Source organism: Pantherophis guttatus, chromosome 5 (genome assembly GCF_059756535.1).
Source record: "Pantherophis guttatus breed Tessera chromosome 5, ASM5975653v1, whole genome shotgun sequence".
Classification (NCBI taxonomy): Eukaryota; Metazoa; Chordata; class Lepidosauria; order Squamata; family Colubridae; genus Pantherophis; species Pantherophis guttatus.
This window is the reverse complement of record NC_142067.1, coordinates 59,355,764-59,382,679: the sequence shown is the minus strand read 5'-3', so window position 1 is coordinate 59,382,679 and position 26,916 is coordinate 59,355,764. Positions and strand designations below refer to the sequence as shown.

The following is a 26,916-nucleotide window of genomic DNA, read 5'->3' as shown; positions in this document are numbered from 1 at the left end:
ATCAGACCACTATATTAGCAAATAGCTGTTGGAACAAGGAAAAAGAATACGTTCACTTTCTGCCACCATCTTTTCATTAATTTATATGTAAAAAAATCAGCAAGGAACTATTATATCACTTCCCACTTCATATAGGATTGTTTCATTATTTCATTAATATCCAACATTTAAATAGTTTTATTACATCTTCCATCAATAAAGCCTGATACAAAAATAGTACACTAGTCCTGAACAGAATAGTTAACTATTTTTCCTGAAGGCGAAGTGTCAGCTATTAAAATGAAACTCTGTAAATCTTTTGCAGACTTAATTCATAAGCCACAGAGTTGGGAGGTAGAGAGATCTCTCCTTTTAAAAGCTGCTCCTGATTCTTGAAAGAACATAGAAAAAGTCTCCAATAAAGTCTACTGACGAAGTGTTAGGAAAGAAAGCTAATGGGAAAAGGAATTTTATTTACCTGAAATTGGATCCTGGGGAGAATCCTGAAGTCTTGTTCTTTTCTTTGTAATCACAAGAGGCTCACAAAATTATGGAATAGTAAGAACATATATCAGACAACAGCAGCAGAAGGCATACATTATGCTCCTTTGTTTATGGTATTGTATATTAGTAAAAAATATTATACAGCACACCCTTTAGAAATTATGGAACTGTTAGGAAGAAGTAATCCTAAAATAGGAATGTGCAAAATCTGGATTCTCTGAGTCAAAAAGAAAGATAACTACTTCTGGGCTGCAGCTTATTCTGATTTTTAACCCTTTAAGCAGCAGTCCTGATCCTGAAAAAGACTGAAAAGATCCTGATAATGGTATATCCAAACTTTGCAAGAGGTTACTCACTTTCTGAAGGAGAAAACCAACATTCTTAATTTCCTATTAATTTCTATGGTTAACTAACTCATTATTTAAGAGATTTGTCCCATTTTCTGCCATAGAATGAATAATGGCCTCAGGGCCCTTTCCTCCAGTACTTCCACCAGCCATTTGAATATTATCAAATGAGGAGTGAGCCAAAACATGATATTAAGAAATCCTTTCAATCAAAATACATTAATGTCAGATAGGAAATGAAGGGGATCTCATCCAAAAGCAGTTTGGAGGAAGCAGAAGACAGGGAAAAACATTCTAATACTATAGCTAAACATTTTTCAAAATTATATCCTTTTATGTCTGTCACTCAAGCAAGATTTAGATCTGATTATATTTTTAAGAAGGATATTATAATCCTGAGAAAAGGTATTCAATTTTTTTAAAAGCCAACATATATCCATTTATCATATTTAAGAAAAAAAAGTGTATGAAAGATATTTCTTGACACCCTAAAAAGTTAGTGAAATCCTAGACATCTGTTTCATAGGCCAGGTAGAGGTTCAAAAATTATTCCATTTGCTCTTCACTGCTCCTAAATAATGGGATAACTGATTAAGATATGCAAGTAATCCTCACTTAACCACCACAACCAATCCTGGAATTTTGGTTATAAGTTGTTGCAATCGTTAAGTGAGTTACTATGTCACCTAACTCAATTTTATTGGTGACTCTCATAAAGTGAGTCACCATAGTTATTAATCAGCAAAAACTCAGAATTCTGTAAAAACATCACAAACTCTAGTTATGTGACCAGGATACTGCAACTGATCATATATGCAGCTGATTACCAAATGTGTGAAATGCAATTACATGACTGCATGAGTGTGCTTGTGTGTAGCAGTCATAATTTCAAAGATAGCTTGTAACATTTTTGGGTGCTTGCTTTTTGCTGCCTATCTGACTCCCTTTAGGACCCAACTTCTGCCATGGCCACTTGCTGCACATTTATGCTGCCATTTTTTCCTTTTGAGCCGAATTTTTTCTTCAGCTCCAGAAGATAAATAAGCTGCAAAAACATTTTCTTTGCTTGCTTCCTTCCCTTTCTCTACAATATTCTTCAGCCTCGTAGTCCCTCATCAAGGTAGCTAATTTGCAGGTTTTGTCCCCCTCTTTCTAGGCATGCAGTAAATTTAACAAATCAGGTGGTTAAAAGGAATTGAGATTGGAGGGCAAAGACAGAGAGTTTAGTTTCAGCCTTTAATGGTGGAGGAAGAAAGATCAATAAATCTGTCCGAGCTTTTTTTGCTTTCTTTCTTGAAGAAATGTAGATTCCCAGGCAGGATGGGGATGGGGAGAGAAGCAGGAGATGCTGCAGAGTCTCTATGGTTGGATGTAAGGGTGAATGAATAGCTTGAGTACTACCTTTAATTGGATTCCAGGCAACTATATTATTTTTATAGTAGCCAAATTGTATAGTGCCTTTGGAAACAGATGTTGGACTCTATCACAATTTCCAAGACACCTTGAACAGGGAGAATACAGATAATTGCAATCAACAGTCTAAATCAGTGGTCCCCAGCCTTTGTAGCCGCGGCCTATTTGGGAGTGGGGAGAGGAGAACTGGGCTGTTTGAGCGGCAGGTCAGGGTACAGGCACACTTGTGCAAGTGGCGGGCCAGCATACACGCCAGCATACACGCACGTGTGTGCACAGCTTGACTTGTGCAAGTTGAGCTGTGTGTGTATGTGCGCAAACGTTTCAGCCCACTGCTCACACAAGTTAAGCAGTATGCACACATGTGCTGGCCACTGGTCATGCGGCCCAGCTCCAAATAGGCCATGGCCCAATAGTGGGCTGCAGCCCAGAGGTTTAGGACCCCTAGTCTAAATGAGAGGGAAATGATTGTGTTAATGTATATAAATTTGCAGACCAAATTGTATAGTTTCCTATTAGTACATCTGTTTTCAGTTTCGCACTAAGAGATCCTTTTTATAGGCAAAGAGCCCAGCTGCAGCCACTGATGTAAAGAAAACAGAGAACCCCATCAATTTCAGTAGTCCAGGAACAGAAGGCAAGTTCCTTTCCCAAAATGTTGTAATTATTGGCAGGGCTGGCACATCCTGGATGGAAGAACATTCAGAGGGTTATTTTTTTTTCAAGATTGAGTACCAGAAAACAACAACAAATACAGCTTTCTTATGTTAAACAATTACAGCTTTCTAATATTGTTGGAGTAGGAATGATTAAAGTAGAGTGGTCCACATTTTTCAAGCAGAACACTACCCAGACTAATATATTAGGTCAGATCAGACCTGAGCATTTAAGACCCCTGGGCCTGGGGTATATATCTGGCTCTGTGGCTGTCCATATCAGGTCTGCAGGAGATCAAACAGAAATTCGAAATCAAATGTAAACATGTCTATGCCATACACATAACACAACTGCATAGCTTTTATTTTGAAGGTGACTGTTGGGTATTTTTTTTCAATTTACATATGTGTGTCGGTGCGTGCCTACGGACCTTCACAGCCCTTTTGGTTCAGTCCTTTACCTTAGCTCCAGTTTCTCAGGTGGCCTCTTGTGAAAATTAATTGGCTACCTCAGGGTTAGATGTTACTATCCTTCTGACTGCAAGTTTCATGTTTCAAGCAATTCTAAATATTTAAGGAGCTGTTGCAGATAATAATAAATGTGCATATGGAGAGAGAGAGAGAGAGCAAAAGGGAGGGAGGGAGAAAGAGAGAGATTTTCAATCACACTCCCAGACACTTTTAGTCCTCAGAGGAATTCTGTTCTCCATTCCTGGGCCTTCAAAATATCATTAGGTAGCAACATGGAACCAGATCTTTCCTGAGGTAGCTCCTGCCCTGTGGAATGATGTTCATATTGCGCACAAGGCCCAGCACAGTAGTGTTGGCTTTCCCCAAGCAATGACCCTATTGAATATTTGTTTCTTGTTTTTAATGTTGTGATTTATTCTTTTTCTAATTATTCTTTTTTCATTTTCTTTTATTGCATTCTTATTCTTGTTTTTATATTTCTGTAAAGTGATTTGGGATTTTAAAGATGTGCTATTAAATCTTAGTTTTAATAAATAAACACACAAAGGAAATAAATTTGTTCATTATTAGGTGGGAGATACTTTTTACAAATATGACAAATATTCATTTCACAGAAGAAATTCTAACAGAATGAAGGAATTGCATCTAAAGTAGATAATAATAATGTAGATTAATTTTTCAAACCTTGCTCTTTAACAACAGGAAAAAGGATAATATTAAGAGGGATTTGGCAAATTATATTATGTTAAACATGAAAAGGAGTAAATGAAATTGAGTGTTATGCTGTTAAAAATAAAAGCAAAATAGGAAATGGGTTGAAAATAAAACAACCACCACCAAATATAATTAGGCAAATCTATGATGTGATGCCATATTTAAGATACTGCATCAGGATTAAGGCACACTATTTTAGGAATTCCAATCACATTATTGGAAAAAAAAATGTAGAAAAGTTATAAGAGCTGTGGTGGCGCAGTGGTTAGAATGCAGTACTGCAGGCTACTTCTGCTGATTGCCAGCTGCCAGCAGTTCGGCAGATCAAATCTCAGCAGGCTCAAGGATGGCTCAACCTTCCATCCTTCTGAGGTGGGTAAAATGAGGACCCAGATTGTTGGGGGCAATATGCTGACTCTATAAACCACTTAGAGATGGCTGTAAAGCACTGTGAAGCGGTATATAAGTACTATTGCTAAGTGCTATAAGGATATGCAGTGGTTTGGATCTGATCTTCAAAAGATGCTAAAGACTAGAAGGGATGCCAATATAATGCCTGCCTATTCCTTTAAGCATCTGCAGTTTTTCATGTGGCAGTTGCATGCAAGGCATGCAAGGCATCTAAAAATTATCCATGACAGGATAGTGCATAGTGCAGATAATGATGTGAATGTTTCAGGCCTCATGTGAGCAACTTTGTTCTGTGTTAAAAAAAAATCTATTTTTTTTTTTTAGAATTCTGCATGACTCTAATACGGGTAGTCCTCAACTTATGACCGCAATTGAGCCCAAAATTTCTGTTGTTAAATGAAACTTTTGTTAAGTGAGTTTTGCCCCATTTTATGACATTTTTGCCAAAGTTGTTTAGTGAATCATTGCAGTTGATACATTATTAACCTATTTCTTAAGTGAATTTTGCTTCCCCATTGATTTTGCTTGTCCTAAGGTTGCAAAACAGGATCACATGTCCCTGGGATGCTGCAACGGTCATAAGTATGAACCAGTTGGCAAGCATATGAACTTTGAGCACATGATCATGGGGATGCTGCAAAGGTCACAACTGTGAAAAACGGCCAGAAATCAGTTTTTTCAGTGCTGTTGTAACTTCAAACAGTCACTAAATGAACTGTTTTAAGTCAAGTTACCATGTCACCTAACTCAATTTAATAAAAACTCAGTTTTTATTAAAGTCTCATAAAGTGAGTCACCATAGTTATTAATCAGCAAAAACTCAGAAATCTGCAAATACATCACAAACTCTGGTTATATGACCGCAGGATACTGCAACTGATCATATATGTAGCTGATTACCAAATGCGTAAAATGCAGTCACATGACTGTATGTGTGTGCCTGTGTGTAGCAGTCATAATTTCAAAGATAACTTGTAAGTAACATTTTTGGGTGTTTGCTTTGTGCTGCCTATCTGACTCCCTTTAGGACCCAACTTCTGCCATGGCTATTTGCTGCACATTTGTGCTGCCATTTTTTTCTTTTGAGGTGTTGTAAGTCGAGGACTACCTGTAAGGATTCTAAACAGTTTTTCATGGAAGCCTGAAAGTCAGGCTGCATCAGTGAATAACGAGAGAAGGTCCTGTGCGCACACAAGGTCCAAAAACCTTCTTTCAAATCATTTTTGCACAACCCTAATCTAAACACATTCATTTTGAAAATTGTACTATAGCTTTTATTCATGTTGGAGGAGTGAAATAAAAAAAATATTTATTTATTTATTTATTTCTGTAACTCTGGGTGGTTTACAATATTAAACGATAAATTTTTACAAAACGTGTACACAATAGTACCTAAATACAGTGGTATCTTAGTACTCAACTGCTTTGATCTGTACTTAATGCATTTTGATGTGAAAATTTTGCTCAATACTCATCGTTTGTTTGGTACTCAACGCACAAGCTACAAATTGTAGGTGTCAGCTACCTTGTGACTCGCTATATTATTCTTATGGGGGAAATCTGGTACTCATCGTTCTTGGTACTCATCACACTTCCTGGAACCAATTAACAAGGAGTACCGAAGAACCACTGTAATAAAAAAGATAAATACACAACCTTAAGTAAAGATGGGGAGGGAGTAGGATGAGGAAGGGAGAAGGTGGGATCTGTTATCAGTTTGACAATTACCTCCAATGTGACACCCCTCCCCCCCAATGGGAGCTCCAAGCCAGCTGGCAGAGCCAGGTCTTCAAGTCTTTGTGGAAGGTCAGAGGGGTTGGAGCTAACTTCACTCCAGGGGGTGTGAAAATCATATTTATTTACAAAAACTATTCAGCAGGTCAAACCAATTGGTGATTTTTACAATATGGGCTATCATGGCTACTGTTAAAGCAGGGGTGAAATGTAAAATTTGTTACTACCGGTTCTGTGGGCGTGGCTTGGGGGGGGGTAATGTGACTGGGTGGGCGTGGCCAACTTTTTTTTTTATTATTTTAACTTTTCAAAGCATTTTTTCTGCTAATGCAAAAAAATGCTTTGAAAAGCCTCTGCCAATCAGGAACACAGCTGGGATCGTCAGAGCCTTTTCAAAGCATTTTTTTAACCACCTCTTCCCCGGAAGAGGTTGCAGAAAAAAATGCTTTAAAAGTCTCTCTGATGATCCTAGCTGTGTTGCCTGATCATCAGAGCCTTTTCAAAGCATTTTTTTAACCACCTCTTCCACTGAAGAGGTTGCAGAAAAAAGCCTCTGAGATCCCAGCTGAGCCGCACGATCATCACAGGCTTTTTTTTTACTTTTAAAAGCATTTTTTCAGCGGAAGAAGTTGTAGAAAAAATGCTTTTAAAAGTTTTTTAAAAAAGCCTCTGATGATCGTGCGGCTCAGCTGGGCATGGTGGTGGAGGGGGGCAGGGATTTTTGTTACCAGTTCTCCAAACCACCCACCGCCATCGCTACCAGATCAGATGATCCGATCCGAACCGGGAGCATTTCACCCCTGTGTTAAAGGCATATTGTTGGTGAGATTTAAATTACATTCCTATAATTAACTTACTATACAGATAGTCCTTGACTTATGACTACAGTTGGGACTGGAACTTCCATCACTACGTGATGAGGTCATGCTTTAGCTTTGAACAGTTGCTAAACAAATGGTCGTAAATCAAGGCCTGCCTGTAGTTCATTTATTAAGTTCAAAACAGAGTGAGAACCAAACCATTCCTTTCCACACGGCCGCTTCTCTAATTCTGGGTATTAATTTCACATCTTCTTCCACATCAAATAAAACATTGCAAACTTACAGGTGTCCCAAAGATGCTTTTTCAAGAGGCAACTGGACTTTCTGGTTTCTCTTTGAAGACATTTCACTTCTCATCCAAAAAGCTTCTTCAGAGCTTCTGAGAGCTGAAGAAGCTTCTTGGATGAGAAGTGAAACATCTTTAAAAAAAAAACAAACCAGAAAATTCAGTTGCCTCTTGAAAAAGCACCTTTTGGACAACCATGACCTGGATGACTGAGAATCTCCATAGACATACTTACAGGTGATTCTGGTTCAGATTTCCATATTTCTCCTGAATATCTTCCCATCGACTGTAGTACCTAAAAAGAGATGATTTAAGTCTTATATAGAAAAAATAGACCAAAAGCTTTTCCAATGGCCAATTTAAAAGATACCCTGCTTCTGGCCAAAGTTCGGAAATGCTGCATTATAGGCACTGTAAATATGCAAATATGCAAATCTTATTGACATAAATGGGAATTTTATAAAAGTACAACTTCATTTAAAAAGCCATCAAGACAAGTCAGGTCAGATTCTTTTGCGCAAATCCTTTTTTCTCATCAACAAGCATGAGATTAGATTCCTCATCCACATAGCAATCTATTTATTTTTAAAATAGACTGTTTTGAATGACTAATTCAGAATAATGCAGGTTTATCTCCATTTCTAGTATTCAGTTTCATTTTCTCTTTTATATTGGAGGTTTTTCCTTACCCATCAACACTGGAAGTTATCCTATCACCATCAGAACTTTAGAGTCTTATTTAGCCAGGCCAGAATATCCAGAAGGAGTTCAGTAAAACCGCCTCTTTTGATACTCTAATGCCTTTTTAAGAACTCTCTATTTGCCATTTTCTGGGACTGAATTAAGTCCTAAATGCACATATGACATCCAGCTTCTGTAAATTTGGTTGTAGTTTTTGATATTAAATGTTTTTTGCTTGCTTTTGTCAAGCACTGGGGAAATCAGGAGATTCAGGTAGTTCAAATGAGTATAAAGATTTATTTATTGCATCATGACTAATGATCTGTTTGACTCCTCCCTCAAACTCAGCCTGGTCATTTTATATAGCTTGTTTTTTTACAAGATTAATAAATCATTTATCTTTAAGTGGCAGTCATGCAAACCAACATGAGGATGCTTTGGGTTGGAAATTCACCCAAAGAATCATCATGAAAACCTAAGTAAAATTGTTAAAATTAGAGATGAAAATGAAGAGTAATATTGGTAAAAAAATAGATGAAAATAAATATTATGGCAAAAAGGAGGTATAGAAATTGTAATTTTAGTTGAAAGGACTAAAAATTGTTTAAATTTGTTAACCGGCCAAATACTCTGTTCAGCAAAAATACATTGTATGTCTGTGTGTGTGTTTGTGTAAAAAAAAAAAAAACTTTACAAAAAAAAAAAGGAAATCTAAGTAAAATTATTTGATGCAACAGACTCTGTACCTCTCTGGCTGCTCTTTCTCCAGCCTGAACAGCCCCTTCTATGTAGCCGCTCCATTCTGAAGCTGTTTCAGTACCTGCAAAGAAGATCCTCCCAACTGGCTCACGAAGAATCCTTTGAAAGCAAGTGTAGATCATGAAATGCCAAGGGACACCTTTCTCTGATTATAAACAGTGAAAAATTTATTCCTAATATTAGCACCTAAAAGGCATCACCTATGACCTTTTATTTCTGATCAACTTGAAACTTGCTCCAGTATATTCAGGACAAAATTAAATGTGGTATTAATTGAATGCAATTAACATGCACATTTCCCCAGGCCCTTGAAGCCTTAATTCGCAACAGGGGAAAGAGTCTCTGTTGGCAGAAATAGAAATGTCTCTTTAATGCAGTGATACGTAGTCGGGATGATGCATTATAATACACAACCATGTTTTCCCCTACCCCACTTCACCATCCATGAGTCTCCTGAAAAACTGGCCAAAATAAATTCAGCTCTAATCATTTCAGTGGAATTGAGATCTTGACAGCCCAAGCCTTATTTGCCTTTTTTAAGGCTGTGAAGCAGAGGCGGGTTTCAAAATCTGTTGCTACCAGTTCGCTTGTGGGATGCTCTTTACCTGGGGCACCATGGATTATTGTTCTAATTGTTGGGTTTTAACCTTTGCACATCACCCAGAGTTATTAGTGTGAAATAGATGGCCATATAATGAGTGGCCTTTCTCTTCTTTCTCTGCAATAAAGTAATATCAAGCCTGTCAAGCTTTTAATGTTATATAGTCCTGAATATATTTTGTAGCCAAGCCTAAATTGGTGTGATAACAAGCCAAGAGAATGAATTGCAGTCCTAGCTTCAAGAATTCTCTAAAGAAATTCACCAATTCCTGGTTGAAGCAGGTGTAAATTTGGCTCTATCACCATCCTTTTATACAGTCAGGTCCAGAAATATTGGGACATCAACACAATTCTAACTTCTTTGGCTCTATACACCACCACAATGGAGTTGGAATGAAACAAACACAATGTGCGTTAACTGCAGACTGTCACCTTTAATTTGAGGGTATGTACATCCAACTCAGGTGAACGGTGTAGAATTTACAGCAGTTTGTACATGTACCTCCCACTTGTTAAGGGACCAAAAGTAATGGGACAATTGGCTTCTCAGCTGTTCCATGGCCAGGTGTGTGATATTCCCTCATTACCCCAATTACAATGTACAGATAAAAGGCCCAGAGTTCATTTCAAGTGTGCTATTTGCATTTGGAATCTGTTGCTGTCAACTCTCAAGATGAGATCCAAAGAGCTGTCCCTATCAGTGAAGCAACCCATCATTAGGCTGAAGAAACAAAACAAACCCATCAGAGATATAGCAAGAACATTAGGCGTGGCCAAAACAACTGTTTGGAACATTCTCAAAAAAAAGGAATGCATCAGTGAGCTCAGCAACACCAAAAGACTTGGGAGACCATGGAAAACAAGTGTGGTGGATGACCGAAGAATTCTTTCCCTGGTGAAGAAAACACCCTTCACAACAGTTGGCCAGATCAAGAACACTCTCCAGGAGGTAGGTGTATGTGTGTCGAAGTCAACAATCAAGAGAAGACTTCACCAGAGTGAATACAGAGGGTTCACTACAAGATGTAAACCATTGGTGAGCCTCAAAAACAGGAAGGCCAGATTAGAGTTTGCCAAACAACATCTAACAAAGCCTTCACAGTTCTGGAACAAGATCCTATGGACAGATGAGACCAAGATCAACTTGTACCAGAGTGATGGGAAGAGAAGAGTATGGAGAAGGAAAGGAATTGCTCATGATCCTAAGCATACCACCTCATCAGTGAAGCATGGTGGTGGTAGTGTCATCGCGTGGGCATGTATGGCTGCCAATGGAACTGGTTCTCTTGTATTTATTGATGATGTGACTGCTGACAAAAGCAGCAGGATGAATTCTGAAGTGTTTTGGGCAATATTATCTGCTCACATTCAGCCAAATGCTGCAAAACTCATTGGACGGCGCTTCACAGTGCAGATGGACAATGACCCAAAGCATACTGCAAAAGCAATCAAAGAGTTTTTGAAGGGACAGAAGTGGGATGTTATGCAATGGCCAAGTCAATCACTTGACCTGAATCCCATTGAGCATGCATTTCACTTGTTGAAGACAAAACTGAAGGGAAAATGCCCCAAGAACAAGCAGGAACTGAAGACAGTTGCAGTAGAGGCCTGGCAGAGCATCACCAGGGATGAAACCCAGCGTCTGGTGATGTCTATGCGTTCCAGACTTCAGGCTGTGATTGACTGCAAAGGATTTGCAACCAAGTATTAAGAAGGGAAAGTTTGATTTATGATTATTATTCTGTCCCATTACTTTTGGTCCCTTAACAAGTGGGAGACGCATATGCAAACTGCTGTAAGTCCTACACCATTCACCTGAGTTGGATGTACATACACTCAAATTAAAGCTGACAGTCTGCAGTTAACGCACATTGTGTTTGTTTCATTCCAACTCCATTGTGGTGGTGTATAGAGCCAAAGATGTTAGAATTGTGTTGATGTCCCAATATTTCTGGACCTGACTGTATATTGACTTTTGATTATTTGACTTCAAAGTACAGCAAAGTTGTATACTTACAGTATCTATACAATTGCATTATATTTATAATTATGTTTTTATATTAATATATTTTTCAAATGTGTATTAGAATTACCGTGTTTCTCCAAAAAGATGACCCACCTTGAAAAGAAGCCCTATCACATTTTTGAGCGCATGCAATCAAATTAAGCTCCACCCACAAAAAGCCCTAATTAAGACCCCACCCACCCCGGGGTGCAGGGGGTGGGGCGAGGCACACAGGTAAAAAATAATCTAGGGTGGAGGTGCCCTATTTACCAGGCCTCACACACCCCGACACCTGCCTCACCTTCTTCTGCAGCCGCTTCTTCTGCGGCCACTTGCCACCAGTCGCACGTATCGCCCCGGCCTCCATTTTGGCTTTAGATGTCTGCCAGAAGGCATCTGCAGCCAATAACAGAGCTGCCTTCCAGCAGGCATCTGAAAGCAAAATGGAGGCCAGGGCGATGCGTGCGAGTGGCGGCAAGCGTGCTGCAGAAGAAGTGGGCCAGCAGCAGGCTCCTGCTGGGCAGGTCTGTAGGTGCCACCGCTGCGAGGTGAGTCAATAATTAGAAACCTCCAAAAAGAAGGCCTAGCCATTTTTTCGGGGGTCAAAAGAAACTAAGACCCGGCATTCTTTTTGGAGAAAAACGGTAGTATTATCCTTTACAGGTAGTCCTTGACTTACAATAGTTCATTTAATGACCATTCAAAGCTGCAATGGCACTGAAAAAAGTGACTTATGACCGTTTTTCACACAACCATTGCAGCATCTCCATGGTCATGTGATCAAAATTTAGAAGTTGGCAACTGACTCATATTTATGATGGTTGCAGTGTCCTGGGATCATGTGATCACTTTTTCTGACCTTCCAACAAGCAAAATCAATGGGGAAGCCTGATTCAATTAACAAGTGTGGCAAGAAAGGTCATAAAATGGGGCAAAATTCACTTAACAAATGTTTTGCTTAGCAACAAAAATTTTGGGCTCAATTGTGGTCATAAGTCGAGGATTATCTGTTTTAAATACCGGTAGATATAATATATTACTAAATTGTGTTTTTAAGCATTAAGGCAGCGGTTCTCAACCTGGGGGTCGCAACCCCTTTGGGGGTCGAATGGCCATTTCACAGGTGTTGCCAAAGCCCTCTCTCGCCCCCCCCCCCACCTTCACTCACCCTCACCCTCTGCCTCTGTTGGATCACCGTTCGCCGTTCGCTTACCCCACCCACTCCCAATCTATTGCTGCCTCCGGAGTCCCAGCTGATGGCTAGAGGGAAAAAAAACTTTAAATTCTTGCTGCGGGGCTTCAAAGGGCCGCCCTACAGCTGATCAGTGTTAAAAGAAAACAAATGAGAAGACCGGTGCCTGCAAAAATAGAAAAAACAGCCCCTTTCAGCTTCAGCATAGGTTAATTACCATAAGTTGATTTGATCAGCCTCCGGACTCTCAGCTGATTTGCTCTCAGCTGTTTTGCGGAGGGCTCTGTTGCTAGCTGCAAAGAGAGAGCAGATTTTTTTCCCCTAGCTATGCTGAAAAAACGAAACTGAAAGTAAAGCAGGGTCTTTGTTGCAACGTGACAAAATGAGGCAGAGAGAGATTTCTTTTTCTTTTTCCTCACCAAAAAAGGTAGGTGCAAAACTGCAAACAATGGGAAATTTAGGGCAAAAGAGGAGGTTCAAGATTTTAAAACACAAAAGAAAAGAAGCTCTATTTAACTAGAGAATTGTAATAATTGAGACACTATTAATTGTATATTGTGTTGAAAGCAGAAATGGTTAAGTTGTGGTTTGGAGGAATATATGGGGGAAATTATTTGGTTTATTATTATTGGTAAATATAATTAATTGATTTGTAAGAAATTGGATTGCATGGAAATAATTGGAATATTCATGTTCATATTGATTGATATACAAAAAAGATAGTTATATAACTAATTGATTTATATTAAAATGTTGAATTTGTATTAAACAACTGTATTACATAATTACATAATTAACCAATGTGAGGATGGATATAAAAATAGATGACAATGGGAAGGGTTATAATATAGAATAGAAGGGGAAAATTGAATTTGATTAAGATTAGAGATGAGGATGAAGGGTAATATTGGTTTTTTAAAAAAATAGATGAGGAATAAATATGGCAAAAAGGAAATATAGAAATTGTAAATTTAATTGAAATGACTAAACGCTGTTTAAATTTGTGAACCAGCCAAATATTCTGTTCAAAGAAAATACATTGTATGTTTGTATGTGTGTTTCTAATTATTGCTATTTATTCATATTTGTTCTCTTTTATTCTTTAAAGTTTAACAATTCATTCTTTATCTTAATATCTTTATATTTGTTTGGGGTTGGTTTTCTTCCCTTTCATCTTTTTTATTGTACAGCAATCTTTTTCCTCAAACCTACCACCTCTCTCTTTTCTTTCCTTCTTACTTTCTCTTCCCCCCCCCTCTTCTTCTCCTTCCTACTTCCTCTTCCTTTCTCCTTCTCCTCCTCTCTTCCTCCCTCTCTTACCCTCACTCCTACTCTAATTTCCCTTCCCTTCCTTCATCCCTCTCTATTGCTGTATCCTTTTATGCATATGGACTACTCAGAGGGCTGAAAAAGTTATTTTTGACTGGTCCTCGCATTTTTGACCAGTCCTCGAACTTACGACTATCCTCACATTTTACGTTTTTGCCCTATCTTGTCACCATGGTGAAGAGAAGCAGTTGTGAAATGAGTGACATGGTTGTTAAGAATGCTACAATGGGCATGATGACCAGTTATAAGTGCGAAGACCGGTCAAAAGTGCGAGGACCTGTCAGAAATCACTTTTTTCAGCCCTCTGGGTAGTCCTTTTGTGCACATGGACTGCTCAGAGGGCTGAAAAAGTTATTTTGACTGGTCCTCGCACTTTTGACCAGTCCTCGAATTTACGACTGTCCTCACATTTTACGTTTTTTGCCCTATCTTATCACCATGGTGAAGAGAAGCAGTTGTGAAATGAGTGACATGGTTGTTAAGAATGCTGCACCAGCATAAATGTGAGGATGGTCATAAGTGTGAGGACCAGTAAAAAGTGTGAGTATCTGTCAGAAATGACTTTTCAGTCCTCTGGGTAGTCCCTATACACATAGCCATGGTCACCCGGCCACATGACCAGCTAGCCACGCCCACCCAGTCACATGACCTCCAAGCCACGCCCACAAAATAAGCCACGCCCACAGAACCGATAGTAAAAAAATTTAGAACCCACCCCTGGTTGGGGGTCACCTCAACATGAGGAACTGTATTAATGGGTCACGGCATTAGGAAGGTTGAGAACCACTGCGTTAAGGTAAATTTTATTAAATACATGTCCAGAGACTAATCAGGTTAAGTTTCATTAAACTTTTAATTACATGAAAATGTAAACAAAATAAAACCATATAGTTTTTTTGCTGGACCCAGTTATTACTTTTTGGATTTTTTTCAAAAGTATGTGGTGTGAAAGCTACATGTGCCCCTCACATGGAAAAAGCTATGGACAGTTGTAATAGGAGTGTTTTTTGCAGGCTGATGGTGCATGTAAACAGCTTTAATACTCTAAAAAGAATGATATCCAACTTGATCAAATAATAAAAAGGAAACATAACATTGATGATAAAGCTATCCTATCTACTATCCAACCACTCATACAAGGCTGAAAAAAATTATCCAACAGTAATTTATAAATAAGACTCAGTCATTTGATACATATATAAAACTTTTAGAAAGAAAACATAACATAACATGTACAACAGAAATGTACAACATCCAATTCATTAAAAGTAGTTAATCAAAACTTTCTTTCTTTCTGACTTCCGGTTGATGTTGCAGCAGGAACAGCTGGAAAATAGCGGAGCTCTGTCGGGCTCTGTGAAATGCAGCCTGCAACTGCTTGCCGGGAGGCCCTACAGGGTCAAGACGCCCTGGAGGGGTGGTGAAGAATGGAGAGGCGCTTCGTTGATCACGAGGAAACTGCAATTTCCTCGTTGATCTGAAGAAAGCTCTCCCGAACAGCAGCAGAGACGATGGCCATTTTGGTCTGTCACAAGCTGGGACAACGGGGATATACTAAAATCTTGTGCTGGAGTGGTGCATGGGCACAGCAGTGAAACCGGGTGAGATAACTTCCAACTTTTACCCCAAAGATTCAACCCAAGTTAAAAATTTAAAAAACAATCTCCAAATAGTAAGAAAGATGTGATTGGATTTATGGAGAAGGATTAAAGTCTAAAAATTAAAGAGAAAGACTAAAGATTAAAGACTCAGATGCAAAAGAAATATTTAAAGGATGTTTTAAAATGCAGAAAGCCTGAGAAAAGTCGAACAACATTGTGAAAGTGATTATTGGGAGAAATTGCTTTTCTAAACTCTATTATCAATCCCACTGAATGGCTGAAAGTCAGCTGTTTTGATTTTTACACTCTGTTGAATGCTGGAATTGGGAGCAGGGGAGCCATCTATTGGAGGAAGAAGATTACTGCAACATTGGAAATTTGACTGAAAGTGATGAAAGGAGAGAAAGCAAATAACACATGGAAGGCTATTTGATCTTGATTTTATCTTAGTAGGTGATTTGGAGGCTTGGAAATATCTACTGAGCTGTTTGAAGATTTTTAAAGCAACTGAACTATAAATACCAAAACTTTATTGAACTGTTCATTGAAAGGTGGTTTTGAGAAAGTTGAGGAAACCTGGTGGGCTAAGCTGATTTGATTCACTAACATCATTTGATAGATCATCCTATGAGGCAAAAGAAGAAAAGCGGGAGGGAGGAGAAAAAGAAGAAAAGACAAATAAGACTCTAAAATTTGGACAATTGGGAAGGTGTAAGTTGGAAACTATAAAGACTGTAAACTATATATTTAGAGCTTTTAAGGACTAGAAAGCTAGGGGATTTGGAGGAATAATTCTGGGATTGATAAATTTTATTAATAATTGACTTTTTTGGAGTTTTTTAAGATATTGGGACACTGGAATATTAGAGATATGTTGAGTAATTTTTAATGTATTAAACTGGTACAAAATGATTCAGCAGGAGACAATAAAGTTCTATGAAGAAATGTTAATGATAGCTAAAAGTTGTTATGAAAGTATGACAAAGAATCATAAGGAAATGATGGGATTGTCCAAAGATAAACTAGTGAGTGTAGAAGATCCTCAACAAATGGTGGGAAAAGATGAACAAAATATTCAGAAGATAGATGAGAAATCAGAAGGAGTGGTGGAGGAGACAAATCAAAATAAGCTACAAGAAAACAAAAACAATGAAAAGACAATAACAATAAAAGCTAAGAATTGAATAGATAATTCCTTAAGAGCCTACAATAGTACAGAGGGGGGAAAAAGACTTCCCAAAAATAATGAAAGGGCTATGGATGGGTATCCAAATGATGCAGAAGGAGATAAGGGGTAAGTCAGAAGGACATACAGTCTATGTAAAAATATTAGAAAGAAATATAGGATCCCAAGAGAGAAATAAATCACCAAAAAGTCAATAAATGATGAAATTCTAAAAAGGCTGAAAGATGACGGATAGAGTCATAATGTCTTGTAATACTGTGATTGTATTAAAAACTAATAGAAACAAACAGAAAATATGAACTGGGGAAATAGTAACATATATAGAGATATATAATAGAATTTATTATAACCATAAATATACTAAGGTTAGGAGATGGAAGATTGCGATTAGGCATATTTAAATGTATTATTATGATTAACCGTGTGCAAAAAATATAATGAAATTTATAGCTTTTAAAGACTACAAATTCAGGGGACTCTGAGATTTAATCCCGGGACCAATTAAATCTTATTAATAAATTGTTTTATTGGTGTTTATAAGAAACTGAGATAGTGGAAATATGGTGGAATTTGAGTAATACTTAAAATATTAAAATATTGGTGACTTGATGGGTCAACAAACACATTGTATGAAGAAATGTAATGGATGTTGAAATATATTTTTGGAGAAAGCGATAAAGAATTATAAGGAGAATAGTACTGTTTAAAGATAAAGAGGTGAATATGGAAGAACCACAACAAATTGGGTGGGGGGATAAGTACAAATTCGGGGGAAAGTATTATACATATTGATACATAAAAGAATAAATTATAATTATAATGAGCATGTTAAGGTTAGAAGTTGGAAGATAAAAACTATGTATATGTAATTGTATTATTATTGTTAGCACTGTGTAAAAATGTAATGACCCAGTCATTACACAATCCACAAAATATGTTGGTTGTTAAAGGAAAACTGCAAATAAAACATAGAAAAAAAAAAACCAAAAAACTTTCTTTCTTTCTTCTCTTGTACCTCATATTTTCTTTCTCTCTTTTTTCTTCCCTTAATTTCCTATTTTTATTCTTCTTTGTATTTTATACATTGATAAAACAATGAAAGTTATGATATTTTTAAAAATCTTTTTCTATGAACTCAGGGAGCACACCTGTGTGCTTTTCTGCTTTAGGGTGTGTTTTTCTGATGTTTTTTCAGAGTAATCTATTAATAATGTCAAAGACCTGCTGAACCCTGAAATTAGCCCCAAATCATTGCTCAAGAAGGCTACACTTAATTATCCATAAATGTTTCATGCATGACTTGCTACAACACATATCACTTTATGCAAAAATGATATAAAGCATATCATTCTGTATATATGGAAAGAGATACATAAATTTATCATGGCTATAAAAAGCAATTATATTTATCCAGTCCCAATCTAGTAGTTTTAATGGAAACTAAAATAGCAAAGGAATAAATAGATATAAAATCACTGAAATCCATCACTCTTACTGGATCAAGGCATTAAAGACAGTAAATAAACTATCAGTTTAATATATAATTAGTTTTAATATTTAGTTACAATATTAAATCTATTATAAATATAGATTTTGAACTGCAAATTAATATGCACTATTTTATAGGATAATACATTAAATAATTCCTAAATATATTTTCCAATTACAAATGTTATCTTGTTGCAGGGACCATTTGTTGTCTATATAGTGTATAGCTACAAAATGCCATCGTTATTCTGTAAAAATATTTAATCAATTGTGCAATTCTTTACACAATCCCCAGAAGTTATATCTATGGAGCAAGTTAAAGAAATTGGTTTGAATTAACAGAACATGAAGTCCTTAATATTCTTCATTAACTCTTTAATCTTAACATTCTTACTTATGATCACCATACCTTCCATACTGAGTCATAATCCCGGGTGGAAAATAAGCTGTATAGCATCCTCCAGAATATTGCTCTTCACACCAATTCTTCTCTTCATAGTGCACTGGCTACAAAATCGTCATTAACAAATAATGAAAGGAGACAAAAATAGATACTTTACAAAATAAATAGAACACTTTGAATTCACTAATTTCCCATGTCATTTCATTTCCAAGGAAATCTTCATATGAAAATTCCTCACAAAACTATGTGAAGGAAGCTGAATGTTTATTCAATAAAAACTTCATCTGCAAATCTTATATTTTATATATATTGGATTTATATACTTCTTTATTTGCATTCTTCTCCCATTTCCAGATCTCTTAATGTATGTGAGTGATACAAGAATATTAAAATTATCAACTGTTGAATTACTATTTTCATATTTTGTAAGCTATTAACTTACAATGTTTAATCCTGAAGTATATTAAACAATCTCTCACATTTTGAACTATAAAATAATATCTGAACCTTCTTTGAATGTACACTTATCAGATTCCTCATTTACCCAATTTACACAATTGGAGAAGACTCTAGAAATATTTTGACAATAATAAATAATTAAATTTGCCCTCACATTTGGCCTTTTGCTAACCTGGCCTGTGACTGAAACCAATCATTATCTTGAAATTTAGCTTCAGCTTGGCTTCTCCAATTGTAGACACATATCTTAACATATCTGCTAAGGTTCAAGAATTTTCAATGCTACTTTAAAAAAACCTGATATATTAGAAATTAAGTTCTTACATGTAAGGCTTCTTGTGTTCCCAGCACCTTTGCATAGAGCTCACAGATCTGTGTTTTCCTGTGAGAGAAACATTAATGAGATATACCTTGCCTCTTTGAAGTAGCTTTTGTTTTGATTTTAACTCATCTTTTAAGATTTGCTAATCATTTGTGTTTGCAAGGATTGAAGCCGTATTGTAGAAATTGCCTTCCACAGTCTTTTTTTGTTGTTGTCGTCAAAGCCAAATCTCAGAAACCAAACATATATTTAAACAATGTCTGCAATCTGCATGTAAGGTAGTTGTTAACGGGAAGAGACATCAGAATTACAAACGGATCCTTGTATTTGGCTGGAACCTGGGACTATTGACAAAAGTCTTACAAATGACCATTCAAAGACAAAAGATGAGGCATATGTCTTTCCCTATCAACAGCTGACCAGTGGGAGTTTCTAGGTTCAAAACGGATTTGACTTGTACATCATAGGCTGCCTTTTAGCAAGAGTCATGTGCTTCCTACAAACTGGTTTCTCAAATTGCTTTCAACTGCTTGCTCAAAAGAAATATTTTGTATCCATGCATGAAAACTGTAATCTCTATTTAGACAGATTTCCCAAATACTGTATGATGCTTGGGAGAGCAGGGAGGTCTAAACTATGCACGTGTCATGGTTGTATGGTGCTGTTAATATTATCAATAAATCCTCAGTCAGATAATTAACTATGCATCAGACCAAATATTTTTATCCTAGATGAGACAAAATGATCCACATCCTGGTTTTAATAGCTAATCTTTTGAAATTACATGGTACCGTGTGTGTGTGAGAGAGAGAGAGAGAGAGAGAGACAGAGACAGGGAGTAAACCTCTCTTTACCAATCAAAAATAGATACATATAAAGAAGTAATATTGACACTGTAGAAAAAATGAACTAATATGAAGATTGTTGCTTTTTTTGTTTTCTGTGCCAAGCAAGAATTGAGAAAGATATGCTAATATGCTACTCTGTGAATAGATACCATGTAGAGATAGAGGAGCTTGATGCTATGAGTGATTCTATCAAGAGCAGAGATTCCCCTAAGGGTTATCCATAACAGGCTGATCATAGAGATTGGTCACCTCAATATAATCCATTGGAGAAGAAAATGGTGGCCCATTTCAATTTGTCAAGAAAGCTTAATCGACATTTACAATCAAGAGAAAATAGACAGGAGCACCTGAAGTCAGAAGATACTGTAGGTGCCAAACTATTGGAGGAAAACAAAATCAAGTATGAATATGGCTGTGCTTGTGATGTAGCTGGATTAAAATGAAAACAACTTCTATCTGTTGATTTGGCTAGAGAGAAATGGAAACTTTGTCCCAGCAAATATATTTGTGTATTGATACATTGAATGTGAAAACCAAGAGCCAAGGTATGATGTTGTCAGAGCAGAAATCTATTCGTGGTGAAAGGTGGATTATGCAAGTCTGTAGCTCAATACTGAAAAAAGCACAATTATAGCAATAGGCAATGCCTACTCAACGCAAATAGAGAAGTTGATAATAGACTATTTTTCTAGGCTCAAAACATTTTACTCCAGCATTGAATAAAATAACCATCACAAAAGTAAATAGAGTAAAATATTTTACTCTAATATTAAAATAACTACTCCACAAAGTATTTTTAAAAACCATATAAAGGGGGAGAAAAAAACAACATAAACATCTTTGAGTTTGAAAGTCCACCTGAATAAAGTTGTTTTCCCAGCATTATGAAATGTCAGTAGGTGAGGAATGGTAAAGACCCTGAGGGTAAAATGTTTGAAATACCAAGTCTCCCAGAGAGAAAGCCTTTTTGTGGTTTTTGTGACTTTGATTTTCTGTGAAGCTGTCTAGACAGAATTTGCTATCTTGATCTCCAACAAGCTAGAAAGTTTAGTTTAGTTTATTCATACTTATATGCCGCTCTTCTCCCAAAGGACTCGGGGCAGCTCACAAAGATAAAACAACAGAACAATAAAATTAATACTAAAATAATCCAATTAAAATCCCCAAGAAATTAAAACTAAGACTCCCAGCAGATCAGGCAATTTGTTGGAAAAGCCATGTCTTCAGGTCACCGTGGAAAGAGCGGAGGTCGGGGGCCGTCCGGAGCTCAGTGGGTAACCCATTCCAGAGGGTCGGTGCGCCCACAGAGAATGCCCTCATCCTGGGTGCCATCAGCCGACATTGTCTGGCCGAAGGCACCCGGAGGAGGGCAGTCCTATGTGAACGTACTGGGCAGTGGGAGGCTGGTAGGAGGTGATCCTGCAAGTACCCCGTGCCCGTGCCATGGAGGGCTTTATAGGTAAGTACCAGCACCTTGAAGCAGATCCGAAGAACCACCGGTAACCAGTGCAGCTCATGCAGGAGTGGTGTAATACAGGAGTAGCGGGAAGCTCCCGTAACAACCTGCACGGCCGCATTCTGGACCAGCTGGAGCCTCCGGGTGCACAAGGGCAGCTCCATGTAGAGGGCATTGCAGTAATCCAATCGCGAGATAATGAGAGCATGAGTGACTGTACGGAGGGCATCTCTGTCTAGGAAAGGGCGCAATAGCGCACCAGGCGAACCTGTGCAAAAGGCCCCCTTGTCACGGCCGTCAGATTGTCCACCAAGGACAGCTGCAAATCTAGGAGGATGCCAAGATTGCGAACCTTTTCAGAGGGAGTAAGCAACTCCCCCCCATCTGGAGTGATGGGGGTACTATACCATGAGATGCCGGCATCCACAGCCACTCAGTCTTGGAGGGGTTGAGTCTGAGCCTGTTCCTACCCATCCAGACCCGCACCGCCTCCAGGCACTTAGACATCATGGAAAGGGCATCCCTGGGTTGATCCGGGGTGGAGATGTAGAGCTGGGTATCATCAGCATACTGATGATATCTCACCCTGAAACTGCGATCTCACCCAGTGGCTTCATGTAGATGTTAAAGAGCAAGGGGGAGAGGACCGACCCCTGAGGCACCCCACAGGTGAGGGGCCTCGGGGAGGATCTCTGACCCCCCGCCCAAACAAACTGCGTACGGCCTGAGAGGTAGGAGGAGAACCACTGTAGAACAGTGCCCCCCACCCCCAGCCCCCCAAGTAGTCGCAGTAGGATACCATGGTTGATGGTATCAAAAGCCGCTGAGAGTCAAGTAGGACCAGAATAGAGGAATAACCCTTATCCCGGGCCCGCCAGAGATCATTCACCAGGGCGACCAATGCCGTTTCCGTGCTGTGTCCATGCCTGAAACCTTATTGGTACGGGTCTAGATAAACTGTTTCCTCCAGGAATTGTGGAAGTTGGCGTGCCACCACAGACTCAACAACCTTCGCTATAAAGCAAAGGTTGGAGACGGGACGAAAGTTATTCAGGGTGGCCGGATCCAGGGCAGGCTTCTTGAGAAGGGATCGAACCACCCCTTCTTCTTACGTTACTTCAGAAAGTAAGAAAGTAGCCTCTCCTTGGCCTTCCAATGAATGAAAATGGATAGGAGGGGAAACGATTCCCATTTTTTTTACTTCTAGAAATATAAACCATTAAGGGTTATTGTTCATACCTTTCTTCCTTGGTGAGATTAATCAGTCTTCTACACTTTCGGGCAAGGATGAAACTGAAATTTAAAATAAAAAATGGAAGAAATAAATATTATTTCTTCTACCATTTAATCATTTCACAACAGGATCAATTTATGTTAGTTAAGTTTTAATGATTTCCTAAAAGGCACTTCCAAAATCTTCAGATTCCAGTTAATAGCATATTTCCATATTTCAAAATATGAAGCAGTACTGGATTTTCAATCAATACTTCCAAATTGTTATAGAAGGGGAAGTATTTTTTTTCTCAATTAAAGGCGAAACCCATAAAACCCGCACAAAGGCACTATATACAATTGCTGTATAAAGTATTGTCTGGGAGAGTCTGTTATTTGTAACCCATGGGTTACAACTTAGTTGGTGATTGTGCTGCAATTATTTTGATCTAGCCAGATTCTTCTTATGATTTATTTTATTATTCTGATGGAAAACAGAAGAAAAAATAACCTGTTTTATAAATTATTTAGTGCACATAGTAACATTCTTCATTTTTCTGCCACTTTCTATTCAGTTTGATGAAAAATAATCTGCTTTCAACAGAGAATAATATTTCAATAAAATATTCATGGGTGTGGAAATATTTGAATTTCTTTGATTAAAGGATGAAAATATCTGTTTCAATATTTCTGTGTAACAAACATATTTTTTACCTAAACATGTAAAAAGTAAAGCATATAAGATCAAGACAATAATTATCCCTATTTCAAATCTATGAGAATTCTTGCTCATAGACAGATTTTTATATTTGATTGTATATACTTTTTTCGATGAATGCACAAGTGTACAATATAGTTACAACTGTTACTCAAGACAGTTAATTCTCTTTTAGAATCCTACTTTTCACCCTTCATCTCTGAAGCAATTCTTACCCAATTATGGCTGGAAAGCTTCCATCAGGTTTGGTGTCATCTAATGCCAACCCAATTGGGGCATCTTCATCTTCAATAATCATGGAACCACAATAATCTGGGGGGGAGGGGAGAAAGGTCCATCCAGATATCAGCATTTCTACTAGGTTTAGTGAATATGATACTTCCTTAATAAAAGCTCCCAAGTGCTTTATCATAATGTTCATTATGACAATAAGTAATAATTGACATATCTGCAATTCTTTTGCAACAAAACAAATGTACTGTAAATAGCACTATGAACTGTTAGGATAATCAGGAGTGGCTACCTTTTGGTAAGGTCCCACAAAGAACTGTTTCTCCATCATCCTAAAATCTACTCATATGTGGATATTATGAGTTGAACTCAGAATCATATAGGAGGTTTAAATGATTTAGGCTCAGAATTATGCAGTGATAAAAACACTGTAAGATTATAAGAATGGCTTCAGAACCATCATCACTGATTTTCTAAACATTACATTTCTATTATGTAACTGTGTTTTTCCTCTACAGTGCATCACAGGCATTGTCAAAGATAAGGGATACAACAAGATCTTTAAAACATTCATCAATCTCAAGGAGGTCTGGTTGAAATAATTGAATGTAAAAAAGAAAATAAATGATACGTATTTGTATGCATGTGTGTGTGTGTGTGTGTATATATATATATGTGTGGGGTTTTATTAGTATTTTATATTATTGACTCTGGCCGAATGATTTTACTATACATGGTCTGTTTTCCTATTTTCCTGTTCCTTGCTTGTTTTAAAATATTACATAATTATTATTACAAACCACTTTTTATAATGGCAAAATGTTTGTCATTTCTTTCAAGATCTTGCTGAAGTTAAGAAGTGAAAGAACAAGACATTGCAGGACAACTCTGTATGTGCCCTCTTGAGTTTTTATGCCTATGTAATACCACAAAAGTATACACTATATTATTTTCAATACATTTGCCCTAGGCTATATTTCCAAATTTTACACCAGTGAAATATAGCATGAGATAAAGGCATACTTTTGCACACACAAATCTCTTGGAGCCTTCATAAAAGTAGGAACTGATGCACTAAGAATAAGCTGTAAATACATTATCCTTTTGCCCTGCCCATTCAATTAACATGAAATACCTTTTTTCTTCCAAAATGCATCCTTGTAGTATACTATACACTTGATGACTGACCCCATAGGAATCCGATTAATCATCTGATTCCTCATTGAAGGCAAAGGTGGGTTAAAATGAATCTTCAAGCTAAGCACTGGAGGGATGGCACTAATAACATATTGGGCCTTGAAAAGAAATGCAAACAAAATTGTTGTTACACAACACAATCACAGTTCTGTGGCATGGAAGTCCCAGTTATAGCAGATCAAGAAAACAGACTCCCACAATAATACACATTTGGCATGATTGAATTGGAATCTCTGGCTTGTTAACAAGATCTTGTCTTGTCTTGATCTCATCTGATTGCTTGATATGCCTACCCAATTCACAAATAGCAACTCAGGGTGGCTCACATCCAGTTAAGAAACAAAAATTATCTATGTCAAACACAGAAATACACAGTACAGTACTATATAGCACAGCTAAGCCAACCCCAGATATTCCAGATTCAAACCATTACAGATCAAGTTCATGCAATACTCTGATTTAAGGGAAGAACTATTGTAAGTCTTCAAGATCATATGGAAGGTCCACAGCATTAGGTCCAATAACATCTCATGCAGTACGTGTCAGGGTAGTGATTTAAGAGCTGACCAGCTGCTGCAATGATGCAATGATATAATGATGGGAATCCGTCAGCAAGGTTTTTTGGCTGTTATCCCTTTAAAAGCCTGTATAATAATAAGAAGGTGTCTTTCTCTCTCTCACTGTGTGTTTTTCCCTGCTGTAATTGTTGGTTGTTTGACCTCTGCCTATAGTACATGTATGTATAGTATATATTATTTTCTAGATAAAACCACTATTTTATAACAAACCTTTATTTGCTGTTATTGCTCCTGGGTTGTCTCACATAGTAAAGCTGTGCGCACTCTGACAGTATGCTGTTCCAAAGGGCAAGTACTGCAACAGAGAAGGCATATTCCTAGGTCCTGCTAAGTGACATAAAAGAGCCCTGGTGGTGCAATGGTTAGAATGCAGAGTTGCAGGTAAACTCTGCTCACAGCCTGGAATTTGATACTGACAGGGCTCAAGGTTGACTCAGCCTTTATACTTCTGAGGTCAGTAAAATGAGGACCCAGATTGTTGGGGGCAATATGCAAATAATGCTTACACTGTAAATTGCCCAGAGAATGCTATAAAGCACTATGAGGTGGTATATAAGTCTAAATGCTATTGCTATAATTCTATAGAAGGGATCTGAAACAACCACCCTATCGAACCTGTGGTATGGGCAGACAGTCAGAAATATGCAGTCCACAAAAAAACCCTGATCCTTTATAGATAGTAACCAGGACTCTTAATTGCTTGCAGAAACTTAAATGGAATCTCTGCATCATGCAAAGTAATGATGTTGCATAGATATACTATGATGTGCCCGTAGGTACCAGTACCACTGCATACTGGATGAATTGCAGATTCCAGATGGTCTTCAAGGGCAACCCTATGTACAGCACATTGAAATAGTGCTGTATATAGGGCTGTACATGCTGTACATGCTGTATACTTCTTTTCTTCTATAAAAGAAATGATTGCGAGTAAGGCCTCCTAATCAAAGAAGAGGAGCAATTGGTGTGCAAGATGGATTTAGGAAAAGTTCTTGACCAGGGCTGTCACTTCTCTTTTAGAAGAAGCTGAGAGTCCAAGAGAAACTCCAAATTTCACATCCTCACCTAGAAATAAAGATTGAAGTCCCCAGAATTGGAAAACCCTAAAACTCACACAGTCTTACTTTGGTTAAAAACTAAAGCCTGACCTTCCTTATTCAGACTCCCAAGGCTTCCACATACCATGAAACAATCTTGATGGTAGCACTTGGTCAGCCTAGGGTGAAGATGTCTAAGTAGGTATCATCAACATACTGTTGATATCTAATTTCATGCCAATAACTCAGGGGTGTCAAACTCAATTTCATTGAGGGCC

The 26,916-nt window shown here is 37.7% G+C and overlaps 1 protein-coding gene across 2 annotated transcripts in view; it reads right to left on the bottom strand.

Annotated features, from left to right (window-relative positions):
- Positions 1 to 2,047: 2,047 nt before the first annotated feature.
- LOC117669428 (amine oxidase [flavin-containing] B-like) overlaps positions 2,048 to 26,916 on the bottom strand; it is a 76,694-nt gene continuing 51,825 nt past the window's right edge. Inside the window, exons 8-15 of one of the 2 annotated variants that reach the window (XM_034423865.3) lie at positions 24,962 to 25,121; positions 23,811 to 23,907; positions 22,905 to 22,958; positions 19,364 to 19,421; positions 18,587 to 18,684; positions 8,764 to 8,875; positions 7,572 to 7,631; positions 2,048 to 2,929 (exon numbers count right to left, since the gene is read on the bottom strand). In XM_034423865.3, coding sequence (XP_034279756.2) covers positions 2,774 to 2,929; positions 7,572 to 7,631; positions 8,764 to 8,875; positions 18,587 to 18,684; positions 19,364 to 19,421; positions 22,905 to 22,958; positions 23,811 to 23,907; positions 24,962 to 25,121 — 795 coding nt within the window. In that variant the 3' untranslated portion in view covers positions 2,048 to 2,773. Of the gene's footprint in view, positions 2,930 to 6,027; positions 6,125 to 7,571; positions 7,632 to 8,763; positions 8,876 to 18,586; positions 18,685 to 19,363; positions 19,422 to 22,904; positions 22,959 to 23,810; positions 23,908 to 24,961; positions 25,122 to 26,916 lie in introns of those variants that run through there. The other variant, XM_034423867.3, reaches the window with a different exon arrangement.